The 15,340-nt window shown below is 34.6% G+C and overlaps 1 protein-coding gene across 4 annotated transcripts in view; it reads right to left on the bottom strand.

Moving 5' to 3' along the window:
• CNTN1 (contactin 1) overlaps positions 1-15,340 on the bottom strand; it is a 347,447-nt gene that overhangs the window by 143,260 nt on the left and 188,847 nt on the right. For all 4 annotated transcript variants that reach the window (XM_055318909.1, XM_055318908.1, XM_055318911.1 and 1 more), the window contains 5 exons: positions 10,801-10,933; positions 7,973-8,145; positions 5,638-5,733; positions 3,307-3,513; positions 138-237 (listed from right to left, as the gene is read on the bottom strand). In XM_055318909.1, coding sequence (XP_055174884.1) covers positions 138-237; positions 3,307-3,513; positions 5,638-5,733; positions 7,973-8,145; positions 10,801-10,933 — 709 coding nt within the window. The remainder of the gene's footprint in view (positions 1-137; positions 238-3,306; positions 3,514-5,637; positions 5,734-7,972; positions 8,146-10,800; positions 10,934-15,340) is intronic.

Here is a 15,340-nt window from a genome sequence, read left to right as displayed (position 1 = left end):
AAAGCTAAGGGTCTACAACATTTCAAAGTCAATTACTTTGTTAGTCTATAGCTGAACAATTACATCATTTATTTCCTAAAATGGTACAAAAATTAATATATTTCTATATATGTTAATAAAAATATAGGTATACTTACTTGCCAAGTGCGAAACACTCTAATGTCACGTTTTGTCCCATCAATGCATATATGTCCTTGAACTGAACTATGATATCAGCAGGATATGGTTTTGTTGTTCCTAATATAAGAAAAATACAACCGCCCACTAATTATTAGGCAGAACGAATAGGATTTTTTTGAATATTTTGACTTTTACAGAATTCAATATGCAAGGCGTTTCTCTGTACAAGTACTAAAAAATATCTGATCATAACACAATGCACAGATTTGTTGATGCACAGTATGTATATAGCATAAATTTCATCCAGCATTCCAATCATATTGGCTCATTCTGACAGCTGTGTAACTCATCGGACTCAATTCACTAAAAAAAAAAAAAAAAAAAAAAAAAAAAAAATCCAGGATGTATTTAGAGAGCATCAAACGTGTGTAAAACATTGTGCCAGGTGTTACTTAGGAAGGAGAAGAAACAAGAAAGCAAATGAGGGAGAAGAGAGGAAGTAAGAGAGAAGAGTAGAAAGAAAGAAGACAGGCAAGAAAAGAGGGAGAATAGAAGAAATATGGGCATATGAAGATGGAAGCAAAGGGAAACAAGTTGAAAAGAGGGAAGGAGAGAGGAAAAGAAGAGTGTTTATTCAGATATTACTGTTCTCATCAATAGAGTTATTTTATTGAATTTGTTGAGCACACGTGTACTACTGGGTATATTATTCCCTTAATCTTACATGGGAAGAAATAGGCTCAAAAGGTGAAATACATTGTTTAAGATTGCAATGTGAACATATACTGTATGATACCAGGGAGACAGATAGATACAGCATGACATAAAATACAAGCCAAAACGAAAATAAATGGTCTAAAAGAGTGGCAGCTAAGGACGACCGTTGAATATGCAAGGGTTAAGGGAATTTCAGGCAAGAAGAGCATGTGAATTCACCAGACCAGGTCAAGCCGAGGAAACAGTACATTATGACAAAGCTCCAGGAGTTTGCAGGGATTTTTTTTTTACATCTAGGAATTCCAGTAATGATAAAGTATATGTAGTTGAAGATGAGCTTAAACGTATTATCTAGAAGGCTTGAAACTGTGACATTAAACATTGTGAGGCTGATTTTCTCAGTGGTAACTAGCGGTGGATTTTGGTAAGAGAAGTAATATGAATATCACCTTCAGTTTAAGTGAAAGTCCTGTTAGAAGCTTTAAAGAATGGAACATGGAGAAGAGAAATATAGAAGAGAGCTTAAAGGAGGCTAGGCCATTACTTCATGCAAAAGACATGGAGGTTTGAGCAGTGGGAACAAAAAGGAAAGAACTAATCCAAGTTGTCTTTGAAAAGCACAATCAACAGGACTGCCCTTTGGGTCAATGTTTCTTGAGGTATAGATCAAAGATCCAATTCATCAGAATCACTTGGGATGCTTGCTGAACCTACAAATTCCTGGCCACACCCCAGACCTGCTGAATCAGTTTTTCTGGGTTCCAAATTTCTGCAAACTTCCCACGTGTTTACATAAAACTGAGGACCAATGGATTAGCTGTCTTGAAGATGAAAGGAGGAGAGGCACTGGTGATTAAAAATACTATTCTGAGTGAGAAATATGATGGTATTGCCAAATAAGATGAAGAATACTAGAATTTTAGAGACAAAATGAGATGACAGATATGTCTGGAAAATTTTGGGCTTAATTATCCAGAGAACCTTCTGTATGACAAGTCTAGGAGGTAGACAGAATTAAGTCCTAAACAAAGAGAAAAGTTTTGGAGGTTAGAATGTGGAGTCATCCCAATAGGGCTGCTGTTGAAAAGTATAAATTGATAAGAATATCTGAAAAAAGATTAAAGAAAAGTATATGAAGGAGGAAGATGTAGGAAGAATACTGAATAGAATTTGTCAGAGAGGCAGGTGGGAGATAGGGAAGGGCAGGAGCTGGGAAAATTAGGGAACGAAAGAAGAGTTCAAGAGAGACATAGGAGATCAAGTGTCAAAGTTCATACAGAACCAGAAGTGAAAAGTGTCCTTGGATTTAGCAAATATGTCTCAAGGTTGTTTGCACTGAATACAAAACAATACACCGAGGGAAAGGAACAGAGGAGACATTAAAGATTGAGAAAAAAGCAGAAAATAGTTCATATACAGAAGTTCCTAAATGAATCAAATGGTAAATGAACCAGTGTAACTGGAGGAATTACCTAGAGTGGGAGAAGAAACCCTTCTTCCACAGAGACAATAGTAAATGGAGGAGATGAATTAGAGTAGGAAAGAAATTTAAGGAGATTTTTATGTGCTGGCTCCTTGTAATTCTAGAAAGTAGTGGCTGAGAACATCTCTCAAGATTGTGAAGAGATAAAAGAGCCAGAAGTAAAAAAAAAATTATTTAATACCAACCATGTGACCACAATTGAGGAAAGTAGGAAAAATGGAATTACAGTGATATGATGACATTTTCCCCATTGTAATACCCTACTAGGATGGAGGTGGAGACCAAACGTAAGTCTGTGAACCACAAAACCCAGTACCTCTTCAGAAGCTTAAACTCACTGATAGAAGTAGTAATAGCAGGACTGTGATAAAAAACAATGTGAAGTAAGCAAATATGTTAAAATCTGATTCTCTTAGGAAGTGGTACATTAAAAAAAGAAATGTAGTTCAATTGGAATCTTGGAAAAGTCATTCAGGTCTGTCAGTGGCCATCAAATATGGCACCCATCCTACTTACTTACAGCAGAAAGGCAATTAATATACTAATTTGCTTCATATAAATAGTTCCTTAAAAATATCAGAATGATACAACTGCATTTTTTTTCTAATTCTGCAATCACTAAAGTTTGTTTTAATCTAATCATTTGTTATCTTTCATGAAGTTAATAAAAACTAGGAACGGCCATGAAAAAAAAAAGCAGAGGCAAGCAATTCCCATTCTAACTAATATATTGATATTTAGCTAATGAATCCGTACCCTGTGCATTCTCTGACCTGTAGGAAACCAGTCCTAACTCAACCATCTTTGGTCACTTTTATCATGTAAATCTCCAACAGAAAAACTAAGGAATGACCAAGACATTCAAAGTGCTTGTGTTTGCCCTGATTGGCCAGATAATCTTCCCACTGGATATTTCTTTTCATCATTGTAAGTGATCCATAAGCAGACAACCTGCAAAAACAGTGTGTAACAAATAAAATACTTACGTTCAGGTTGTGGAATGAGTGGGATAAATTTGCTGAACACACTCTTTGTAATAGAAGGACTGGATACAAAACAGGAATAATTGCCTTTGTCGGATGCCTCAACATTTGCAATGTAGAGATTTCCATTTGTCTGAGACACAAATCTCCGTTTATCCATTGTAATAAATACAGGAAATTCATTTAGAAGCCAGCGGTAGCTAAGATCATCTGGAAGAAAATATTGTCTTCTAAATATTAAATTCTTCTCCAAAAGCAAAAGTATTTTTTCTAGGAACAAGCTCAGGAATAATCTAATCTAGGCTATTATAGAACAACTGTTGGAAGTAAGCCAAGACAAATACTGCAAATTTTCCAAAAGCTACCATATTTTGAGTGAATATAAGTATGGTGTTAAAGGATTATATTTATATTTCTCTCAATTATTATGTGGACTATTAATATTCTTACTTCTATCTCATTGATGGGGCAAATGAAACTCAGAGCAGCTAAATGTTTTGCTTAGAATTTCATGATTGGTAAGTAGAATTGGGATTTTTAATCTAGGTCTGATAATTGTAAAACTCGTGACCCATCTTTCCTACTGCATTTTAAAAATAAAATGAAGATTGCTAACCACAGTGTGTCTTTTTCCTTTTGTACTCCTATTTTGAATTTTTTCTTAGCACAGTAGCCAGACTCATCTTTCCAAAACTTAAACATTGTCACGTGACTCATCAACGCCCTTCAAAATAAACCTCACTCAAGTTAAGGCCAGTGTATTTATGATGAATTATACGGTCCTATGTGATATAGCTCTTGTATCTCTCCAATTTCATTTCTTCCTACCTTCTATCTCATTCACTCTATTTGAGCCACTCTGGCTTCCTTGGTCCTCCTCCATAGTCCCATCTCACGCCTTTCCTCCTCCTACTGCATCTGCCTGGCATGTCTTTCTCTCATATATCTGCATTGTTAGCTTCTTCATTTCCTTCAGGCCTTAATTCAGTTACCCTCACAGCATTGTCAGCCATCCATTTAGCACCTACTCTTTCCCCTTCCCTAAATTTTCTTCCTTGTGCTGACCTACCAATATCTAGGCATGCTATACCTAGTAACTATATATTTTATGTATTGGCTGTCTCTCTCACTAGCAAATCTCTGTTTCACTCACTGAGGTATTCTTGTGGCATAAACAGTGCCTGGCAAACGTAATTGTGTAACAAGTGCTCACAAGAGATCTGTTGAATGAATGAACAATTAAGTGAAGCCTATCCAGTTTTGAACGTATTCAAATATAGTCATTGGTTATTTATGATCATTTACTTTGTTTGTGGGAAATGCTATGGAGGTGGGGGATTTTTTCCCCATTGTTTGAGCAGTTCTTCAAAAACAAAACAAAACAAAAGCCTTCTCTCATCAAAAGGTTGTTACATTTTGAATCCTATGTTCCCCCTATATTTATCGTTTAATAGTCTTTGTCCTATTTTATCAGAAAAAATTACTGATATTTGACATATAAACAATAGAAATTTTATACATGTAATTGGAATAGAATACATACACATATAATATGATATGCATTATATATTTATATTGTCATCTCTCTAAATATATATCATTAATATATTCCACATAAAATGATTTATAGCAGCCTGTTTTTTGAGGGGTCTTTAAAGTCAAATTTATAACAATATTAGAATTCTAAGAATATAATCATTCTTTCATTGTAAAAAGTAGTATTTATAAATTATTTCAAGAAGATATTTGATAAAACAAGTGAATATTAATGGAAGTATATAAAATGTTCATTTTTAAATTAGCATTTTGGTGGCTTTTATTTTAGTCATATCAAATTATAGAAAACACATGTTCAAAGGTGAATCTTGCTACAGATGACACTTAATTTAATTTCTCTCTAAACTGGCTAGTTATTCTTACAGATAGATCCTACTAAAGAGATTAATTTCTTTTCTAGCATTTATATAATTCAGTATATTGTAGATATAATAATTTTAATGAAATAATAGGCTATATAACCACTCCTTGGCACTGTTCTATTTTAAAAATAATTTGTAAAAAACGAATCATATCTTCTCCTGTGTAATAGGAATGTTAATGAGGACATAATCTAACATATGTATTGTTCATAAACCAACATGACTACAGACCTTTGGTATTAGGACCAAGTAACTAAACAGCCTGGAAGTATCTATAACCATTAGTAAGTAATGCATTACAACATTAGGCAAACATTGAGTCTTATTTAATCATAAATATTTCATTATTGTTAAGAAAATGAAAACTTAGGATTCACTCCCTAGATACTTATAATCACAGAGGAACCTAACTTACCTGGAAAATGGTATGGAGGATCACAGAGAAGCACCATTCCCTTTCCTTCTTTCACCCTGACCTCAGGACGCTCCTCAGGTGGGAAGGGGTCAAGATCTAATTATGAAAGCAAAAAGGAAAATATTCACTCTTTAGTCAACAAAAAGAGATTGTCATTAAAGCTTATCTCTCATCTACAAACTCACTTTTTTGATATGATACTTTTAATTGGTTTGCTGGAGCCAATGAAAGTCAATTCCTCATTTTTATATGCTGACATTTGCATATAGTCTAAGGTAATAAACTCTAGCAGATGGATATTGGTAGCAGCCTGCATAAGTATTCTAACAACCCTGAAAATTACAAATATCCTCAACTTTTGCTTCAGATTTAGGAAGGATTTCAGTAAGGGTATCTGGAAATAGGGGCACAGGCAAAACCAGGAATCTACCAAAGAGGTAAGTAAAGAGGACTGACTTGGAGGAATAGACTCGTGGTAAAGGAATAAGGATGAAAAGTAGGATCCTAGTTGAGGTAACATGAATATCACCATTTTTTTTCTCCTTTTCAAATTCTGAGTTTTCCTTAGTCTCATTCCTTCATTCTTGTCTGTTTACTTCTAATGTAGGTTTTCCTTGGATTCAAGATACTCTATTGTTTGATTCTTCATTTGCAGTACGTGCTTATTCTGTTTCAACTCTGCTTCATCTCCTATTTCTTCTCTGTGAACAGTACTCAAATCACAAAATCAAGTTTTTACTTCTCTCAATATATTTATATCTCTGAAAAGTCATCATCCTAAATGTTACCTTTTTGCAGAGAGCCCTTCAGATCTACATCCCTAATCCTGATGCCTTACTTGAATCCACCCCATCCTCAAATAGTTGACATTTCAACAATGATAATTCAATGTCACCATAACTTCTGCATGTGAAGCCATCATTGAAGTGCTTTCTCCCAACCTTGAAATTGGTTTTACTTGCTCCAATTCCATTTTTAAAGAGAGTAGATTGTTTCTGCCCTTTGAGTCAGGTTTCCTTTAAAAAATATTTAGGGTCTTTTTTCTCTTCAGTGCAATGTAATCTATTATTTTTTCAATGGTTGTGTTTATTATTTACATTCCCAAGGTCACCACATTAATTGCATTTGACAACTCACTCCCTACTGGTTATCACTGCCACAAAGGTCCTCTTAAACTTACATTTTCTTTCTTTTTTAAAGATTTTATTTATTTATTTATTTATTTATTTATTTATTTGAGAGAGAGAGAGAGAGAGAGAGAGAGAGAGAGAGAGACAGGGAAAGAGATAAGAGTGGGGGAGTGCAGAGGGAGAGGGAGAAGCAGACTCCCCAGTGAACAGGGAGCCTGATGCAGAACTTGATCCCAGGACCCTGGGATCATGATCTGAGCCAAAGGCAGACACTTAACCAACTGAGCCACCTAGGTGCCCTTAAAACACCATTTTCATCCTATAATCCAATTTGCAAAAGATTTAATTGCTGACTTATAAAATCGAATACTGAAGATCATCTTGTCCAACTCCTTTTACAATGTACAATTTTCTTCTAGTAGGTTCTAACTTTTAACATTAGCACAGGATTTCTGAAAATATTTTTTATGACAGCTTCCAGAAGGAGAAAATTTAATTTATTTAAACTTAAAATAATTTAATAGCTTAATTTAATTTATTCCTAAATTACATGCTACAGAAAATGATCAGTGAGGTAGAGTCAAGCTTTAGAGAACCCAATTGTAATGTTATAGTATCTAAAATAGTTTCTCCCTCCAAGAACGAATTTTTACCCCTTTGGAGGCAATATTACCCCGATTGAGATGCATGGCTTGGGGCACTTGTGGGGCTCAATTTAGGAGTCCAATTCTTGATTTTTGGATTAGATCATGATCTCAGGATCATGAGATCAAGCCCTTTGCAAGGCTCTGAGGTCAGCATGGAACCTGCTTAAGATTCTCTCTCTCTCTCCCTCTTCTCCTCTCCTTTCCCCCTGCCCAGTTGTGCATGCTCTCTTTTTCTAAGCCAGAGAGAGAGAGAGAGAGAGAGAGAGAGAGAGAGAGAAAATATGCATTGCTTAGCATATCCACTGATACCTGATGCTAGTTATTCAAGATCCCTCAGAACGTGACCTTAGTTTATTTCCTAATACCCTTCAGATGCTTTGTTCTCTTGAATTTTTTTCTCCACACAGTTGAGGCCCACTGATCATATACGATCCACTTCATATGGACCATTTCTCTCATCTTTTCATCTTGTTTTTCTTCTTGTTGAACTCTTATGATAATATTTAATTTTTACTTCACCTAAATGCACTGGACCTTGTTAAAGATACCATTACTTACATCCAAAGCTCAGGGTTGCTTCAGTGCTTCTGACCATCCCATAGTTATTTGATGCTAGGCAGTAATATATTCCAGCATCTTTCTGTTTGTCGGGGTTGTTGATAACAAGGTTTCCTCCTACCATACTGTACCTATCACTTGTAAGATCAATATCCCCATTATTCATTCTCCATCTGTGAGAAAGAAAAACAAATGTCATATCAAAGGTCATGAGGCCTGCAAAACAGCATACTGGCCTAACATCATTCTAAAATAATATGGGTACAGCTCCATGTGAAATCAGATGATTAAATAGATGACTCAGTGTAGTAGTTCTTCACACTCTGTAATTCTGTATCTCTGGGTTCATGATTTATAATTTGGTTCATGTACAGAAAGGTAAATGTTCAAGTGCATGAAATGTTTTCTCTTTATTCATGAGGCATCTGGAAGGACAAATATTTCATTGAATTTTGCTACATTGTTTTTTTTTTAGCAGATATACATAGATTATAAATTATAACTTTCTATGTACTAGTTAGATTCATGCATATCCAGATGTGCTGCATAAAACATTGAAAGCAAAAGTAAAATATACAATATCAATATCTATTCTAAATATCAAAATAATTTCTTAATAAACCTAATTGAAATCAGGGTTCTACTCAGTAAATGTCAAACTCTGACCACTAGAGGTCGATCACACAATTTGAAAATTGTAAAAATCCGTTGGATCTTTTGTTTCCAAGCCACCAATATACAATTGCATTTATATTGTTATAACTCCTTTCAGACAGTTTTAAATGCAGTTTTATTAGCATTCTCATTATTTTGAGGGTCAAAGAAAGATAATAAAAATTTCAAGACTGTTATGTAGAAGGTGAAGTTCCCTGTTATACCTTTCAGGGTGTTGCCATGAATAAGAAAGTATCATGGAACATGCCATAAATATAAAACTACTGTGTGAATGACACATTGCATGATTACCAATGTTTGTATGGCTTGTTCTGGATATTAAGTAAATTTTTAAGACTTCAAATGTTCTTTTCCATCAATCAAGTTACATCATGAGCTGAATTTTTTCCCTTTTTTCCCCTGTCAAATGTAGACTGCCTCCATAACAGAATTAAATATCTACTTCTCCTTTCCAGGTCTCTATATTAATGTGTAAGATAGGCCACACTCATCCTGGGGACTTCAGTGCAACCTATGGGAGGGAGTTGGTGAATGTATTTGTCAAGCAAAGTTTTGCCTCTTATTTTATGTTTTAAATTTTGGTAAGAACACTTAATATGAGAACTACTTATATGAGCTATCTAAAATAGTCAAGCTACAGAAGCGAAGAATAGAATGGTGGTTACCAGAGACTGGAGAAAAGGGGGGAAAGACAGTTTCTAATTACTGTGTATAAAACTTCAGTTATGCAAAACTTTGCTTCTTAAAGTGTCTGTGGGGTAGGGGTAGGGGTAAGCACACATTTCTAGAACACTATCTGAGGACAATCTCTTTTGTTTTGTTGCCTTCATTCCAGGCTGTAGACTGATTTGCTGTTTCCATGTATGAATGTCAAGGACAAGGTGTCACAAAATAAGCATCACTGAAATAGCTTTTGAAATCACTGAAATAGCTTTTGAGATGTTATCAACCTATCTAGATAGACACATACTGAGAAAATTATGTTTCTTTGAAACCCATAAAGCCTGTGTGTCAATCCTGAATCTGTGATTTGCTCTGGAGAAAGTCAATTTACTTATTCCAGATTTAGCGCTTCCTCTCCTATAAAATGATGTACTTGAATTAGATCTCTTCTACAGTCCCTATTAGTTACTATTCCATGTCCAAACTATGTATATAAACTCCCAATATGTATGGCTTAAGGGTAGAAACAAGTCTAGCCCATCAAATATTTTAAAAAAATGTGTTACTTATAATATATGAAATATCTACTTATTTTGCACGCCTGTGCATGGAATTGAAATAATAAAAATAATTTCAAAATGATGGTGCTTTTGTATCTAAATTCATATTTTATTTTAAGAATAATTTTGTAATTTAGCTCAGAGACTCAAGAGAGTCTCTTGAACTCAAGAGAAAATGAGTTCAATTAGAATCAAATTTGATAACTTTTTATGACAATAAAAAGTTGTTTTCCTCTTGAGAAAAAATACTATGAAAATCAATCTTGTTGAAGACCTTCAGTTAAGTTAGCTGACATCAACACAGTAGAGCCCCAATTTCCCCATCAATCATTTTCTTTGTCTTCATGAAACCATTTCACAGGTGAAATTCAAATCCATTTGTGTTTGGTTAATTTTTTAGTCTTATTATTTGTATCAAATTAGAAACTGTTAGTAAACTTTTCTGAACCATCTGAAGCAAAAAAAAAAGTGGTGCTTTCTAGAATTATGGATGTAAGCTCTCTAAATGTAGTTGATATAGGAATATCATCTATAATACGTAAGTATGAGTTATCCAGATCAATGCGTATAAGAATATTTTATCATCAAATGTGTATATTTTAATTGTGCATGATTTTCATATAAACTTACATATGCTTAATAGCATGATCACCATTTGACAATTTTTAAGTGGATAATATCAAATGATATTAGCATAATCTGTGCAGGCAATAAGAAATGGATTATTTGCACATATTTAAGAAAACTTACTATTAATTTGGGCATTAAACAACTCTATTTTAATAACTTATATGCCAATATTTTAGTTAATATGCCTCCATTTTGTCAACAACCTTGTATTATGGCTTTCTCTATCAGTACAGTGTCACAGATACTCATCTGTTATCTATTCTGACACTCCATTGTGAAAAGAGCAGTGAGGTACATTACTTGTAAACTGGGAAAGGGCTGGCCCGTGCCCTACAGTTTAGGGAAACTTTTCCTTCTGGTGATTCCTCTGGATAAATGGTATTGATTGGCTGCTCTTCAAAAATTGGTCCAAATCCTTTATCTTCCTCAGAAACTACAAGAAAAATAAAACCATCTTACATTGTGCTGTTTCATGAGTCAAAGAAAATTTGGCTACATTTAAAAATGTTTTGGAAAAATGTTAGAAACACCAAATCTCCATTTCCATTTGCCTCCATAATCCTGAAGAGAATATTTAGGTGCTTTATTCAAAATTATTTTTCCCCCATCCCTCACTGTTTTTCTCAAAGCATTGGGTATTATCATGCTTAACTACTTATAGCCCCTCAAACAGGTCATGCTTTCATGCCTCTGAGCCTCTGTAATATGTTTTTGCCCTCTGTGGAATCACTATCTCATTTTTTCCTATCAAAACTCAAACAGCTCTTTATGACTCAGCCTTAGTTCCTTCAGGTAGACACTTCGCACCCCTACTAGCTTTAGGTGGTCTTCATTTGTGTTCTCACAACTCCTCACACAGCTTATGGTATTTAGCACATCTTCTGTGATTCTTGATACAATTGTCTATTCCATGAGACTGCAAATGCTTGGAACAGGTGGCTGTGTCCATAATCCCCCACCTAGCTGTCAAGCAGACTGGAGCACAATAGGTGCTTAATGATTTTTTAATAAGAGAATGGATGATTTTCTGGAAGCCCTGGGGAAATTAGTCTCTTGTTTATTTTTTTTAACATGTAACCAGCAATTATACTCAGTAACATCTAGAACAGTCAATAAACAAATTTACATGGTTCAGAATTTATCACAAGTGTACCCAAGTTGGAAAGCAGCTGTTTCTCTGGAAGGGAAGAGTGATTCTTCACAGCAGGAAAAGAAGAAAATCACTCATAAGACATCAATGTGGCAGCATTTACAGAAAAGAGCTAGGAGCCATATGCCCCACATGAATTAATACTAGCATGTGTGGCTAGGAAGGAGGATAGTCTTACATAAGATCATTAAAATGTCTCTGCTAGAGCAAAGCTATGGTTTACCCCCCAATTATTTTTTAAGAGAGAATGTAAGGCAAACTCCACAGAGACTTTTTGTCTGCTCCAACATCAACCTTGAAAATGAGAGCTTTGTTCGGACTTCTCTTAATGAGCAGTTTCATTATATCATTTAAATCTTGCCTCAGCACTGTTTACAGAACCTTTGGAAAAATTATCTAAACTCTCCAAGTCTCAATACCACCCTTTATAAAATGAGGATAATAGTAAAATCTATCCCATTAGACACTGTGAGAATTATTTTGAGAAAATGCACGTAAAACAGTAGTGTACTTGGCTCAGAGTCAGCATTCAACAAATACTGATGTTGTCAATATTCTTGAGAATTTGCCAATCCTTTTGAAATTTAATTTATATCTTATGTATATCAGATCTTATGTGTATATACCTTATGTATATATGTGTATATGTATATCAACTCATGAAATTTCTAAAAGCAAGAGGCCATGTTTTACTTTTGATGTTCTGGTGTTATCAGTGTTGTGTCAATACATATTTGTGTACAAGTAGGAGATCAGTAAAATGTTCAAGTTAGTTTCTCCTAGTATGAAGCATTAGTTTTTCTAAACTTGCCTGAAATATTTCAAAGGGAGATGCCTCATGTTTAGTTAGAATTGGCTGAAATTGCCATTCAAGAATTTACAGACCTCAGTTCATTCCCTATTACCATCCTATTTCAGAAAGCAAATTGCTGATTCAAAATCAAAGGGACCAGAGAAACTGAGATTTAGTTCTGCCAATGTACTTCTCTTAACTGTTGTCTTACGCAAGCCTTTTGTTCTACATAGAGTCAACATTTAAAAAAGAAAGGAATATGTACACATATTCTAAGGGCCGACAGGCCTAAGATAACTATAAATAAGATCCCAAATGGGAGGTGTTCACAGAAGCCCTCTGCTAATGATTTTGCAAGTCCTGCTGTGAGCAGTGTCTAGTTCCATATCCTTCTTGAAGTTGTAAAAGCCAAAAATGCATATAATGTTTTCTGCTTCACTTCTAATAATTTTCCTGATGATATCCAATATTTCCTGCCTTTTAGGATATAACTGAACACCAAGGGAAATAAGGAATGAATCCTAAACCCCTGACAACTAGAGACTTTCATTTGGATATAGGCTCTAGATTTTTCAATCTCTGAAAGAAATGACCTTGTGCTTATCTATGCTAAAAATCATATGTCATTTTTCTTCCCACTTGGACAACTTTATAAGCTCTTCCTTGAGTCTCTCCCAATTGCACAGCTTTTCTGATTGGAACAATTTAGTAACACCTGCTAGTCTGGAAACTCTGTTGTTTTTTCCCAAATCACATGAAAATGTTTAAAAAGACAGCAGAGAAGTGCAATTTTATCAATATATTTAGATTCTCTTCTTGAAGACAAGATGACTTCTATTCCAACTCTACCCCTGGCCAATAACAATTTTAGTTTGAAATTTTTCAGTTTTTTTTTAATTAATTAGACTAGATAGTTAGAGGGTAGAAATAAAGAAATTAAAAGCTCATAAATACCTTCTAAGTACATTGTATTTATATAAAAAGTCTGATGATGAGCTTTTAGACACAACACAAAAAGCATGATTCATAAAGGAATAAAAAAGACAAGCTGGATTTTATTAAAGTAAAAAAAATGTGTTCTGTTAAAGACACTCTTAAGAGAATCTCAGGTCTTAAAGTTTAGGAGTTTTTCTTTGGGTTTTCTCCAACTTGTATTCCACAAGCAACAAATGGGAGAGACTTGCAACTAACTAAATCCTTGTCTTATCTAACAATAGGGATATATTAGTGATTGCACACTATTTCACAAACTTGTCTTCATCTCAGCAAGGTTGTATTAGCTAAAGCCTCTTTAACATTATTGTATTTCCAATATAGAAATAGCCAGTCCCAGACTGTCTAGCATTTGCTTCTACAGTACCCTCTGGTAATGCCATTAGAGGGGTTGCAATAATTCTAAATTCTTAATTTATAATTTCATTACCTTTCTTGAAACAACTGCTTTTATCATTATGAAGTAGAGTTATGTTCATTCCATATTGGCTTCATTATTTAAAGTACTGTGTGGTGACTTCATTTTTTAAAAAATATTTTATTTATTTATTCATGAGAGACAGAGAGAGAGAGAGAGAGAGAGAGAGAGAGGGAGGGAGGCAGAGACACAGGCGGAGGGAGAAGCAGGCTCCACCCAGGGAGCCTGAAGTGGGACTCGATCCCGGGTCTCCTGGATCAGGCCCTGGGCTGAAGGCGGCTGAGCCACCCGGGCTGCCCCATGTATGGTGACTTCAAATTCAACAAGGACATAAGCATAAATCTACGTGAAGGTGGCGATTAGATTGGTAGATTTGTATATTTTAATTAATGCATAGTCTTAAATATTTCTTATGATAGTGTATCTTTAGATTTTAAGGCATATGCTTTTGAGACAAATGTTGGTCATCTTTTAGAAAACTGAAGATGTTTAAGTGGTTTCTTGATCTTAATCATATGCATTAAAAATAAGTTTAAATTTTTCTGGAAAAGATACCAGCAATGTAAATTGCCATTGAAAATAATGGAATGTCACATAATAATAATGATGAGACTATATCTATTGCCAGGCAGAGTCTCAAGAGGGATATGTAAAGATTAAAATACTTTTTTGGGTGAGTTGGGTTGAAATTTATATGCCAAACTGGATAATATTAGTGCCCATGCTATTTTTGTTTCTCAATGACAAGTGCTCTTCAAAAGTATGTGTATATACTTCTTCATACTCCACCTCCATCTGGCCTTTATAAGAACAGACAGTGAAACATTTAGGGGATAAAAATACAAGGCTAATTTCCACCAAAATATTGGATTTAATTTTCACATTGAAAGATCACTGCATGTAAGATAGTTCCCTGGCTTATTCTCTAGGTCAAAAAGCAGAATAGGACACACTTCACATCACAGTAGCACTTTTAGTGTTATTTTATAAATATATGTTTCATACTTTTGTAAAATGTTCAGGCCTAAATAAAACAATGTATTTCATTAGATGGTTTAGCAATTACTCTATATATTTGGGGAACATATTTGGGACCTTTGAAAGATAAATTACTCAAAAGGAGGTTTTGAATTGTATGGGCATGCTCAGTGAACCTCTGAATGTTATCTTCATAACCCTCTTGAATAGGATCTGAGCTCATCCCTCTAGTCTCTTAGCTAGGGCACTCAGATGAGGGGAAAATAAATTTCTGGGAGAGTACGAGCAGCCAAGGTTTCATTAATGCAAGCTCTCAGCCAACAGAAAATATGGCCATCTTACTGCTTTTTTTCTACAGCTGTGGAAGTAATTAGATGCTAAATTACGGTGCTTGGATGTATTATGGGGTTACAAGGCACTTGAAACAAGAAATAGGTATTATGCTTCAGAAAAATAAGATGACTTTTTAAATACATGCCCTTTTTCTTACTGGGTAGATTCTTCTAAA

The sequence above is a fragment of the Nyctereutes procyonoides genome, unplaced genomic scaffold (assembly GCF_905146905.1).
Source record: "Nyctereutes procyonoides isolate TBG_1078 unplaced genomic scaffold, NYPRO_anot_genome, whole genome shotgun sequence".
In the NCBI taxonomy this organism is placed as follows: domain Eukaryota; kingdom Metazoa; phylum Chordata; class Mammalia; order Carnivora; family Canidae; genus Nyctereutes; species Nyctereutes procyonoides.
The sequence above is the reverse complement of the archived record's forward strand: the minus strand, read 5'-3'. Positions and strand labels throughout refer to the sequence as shown.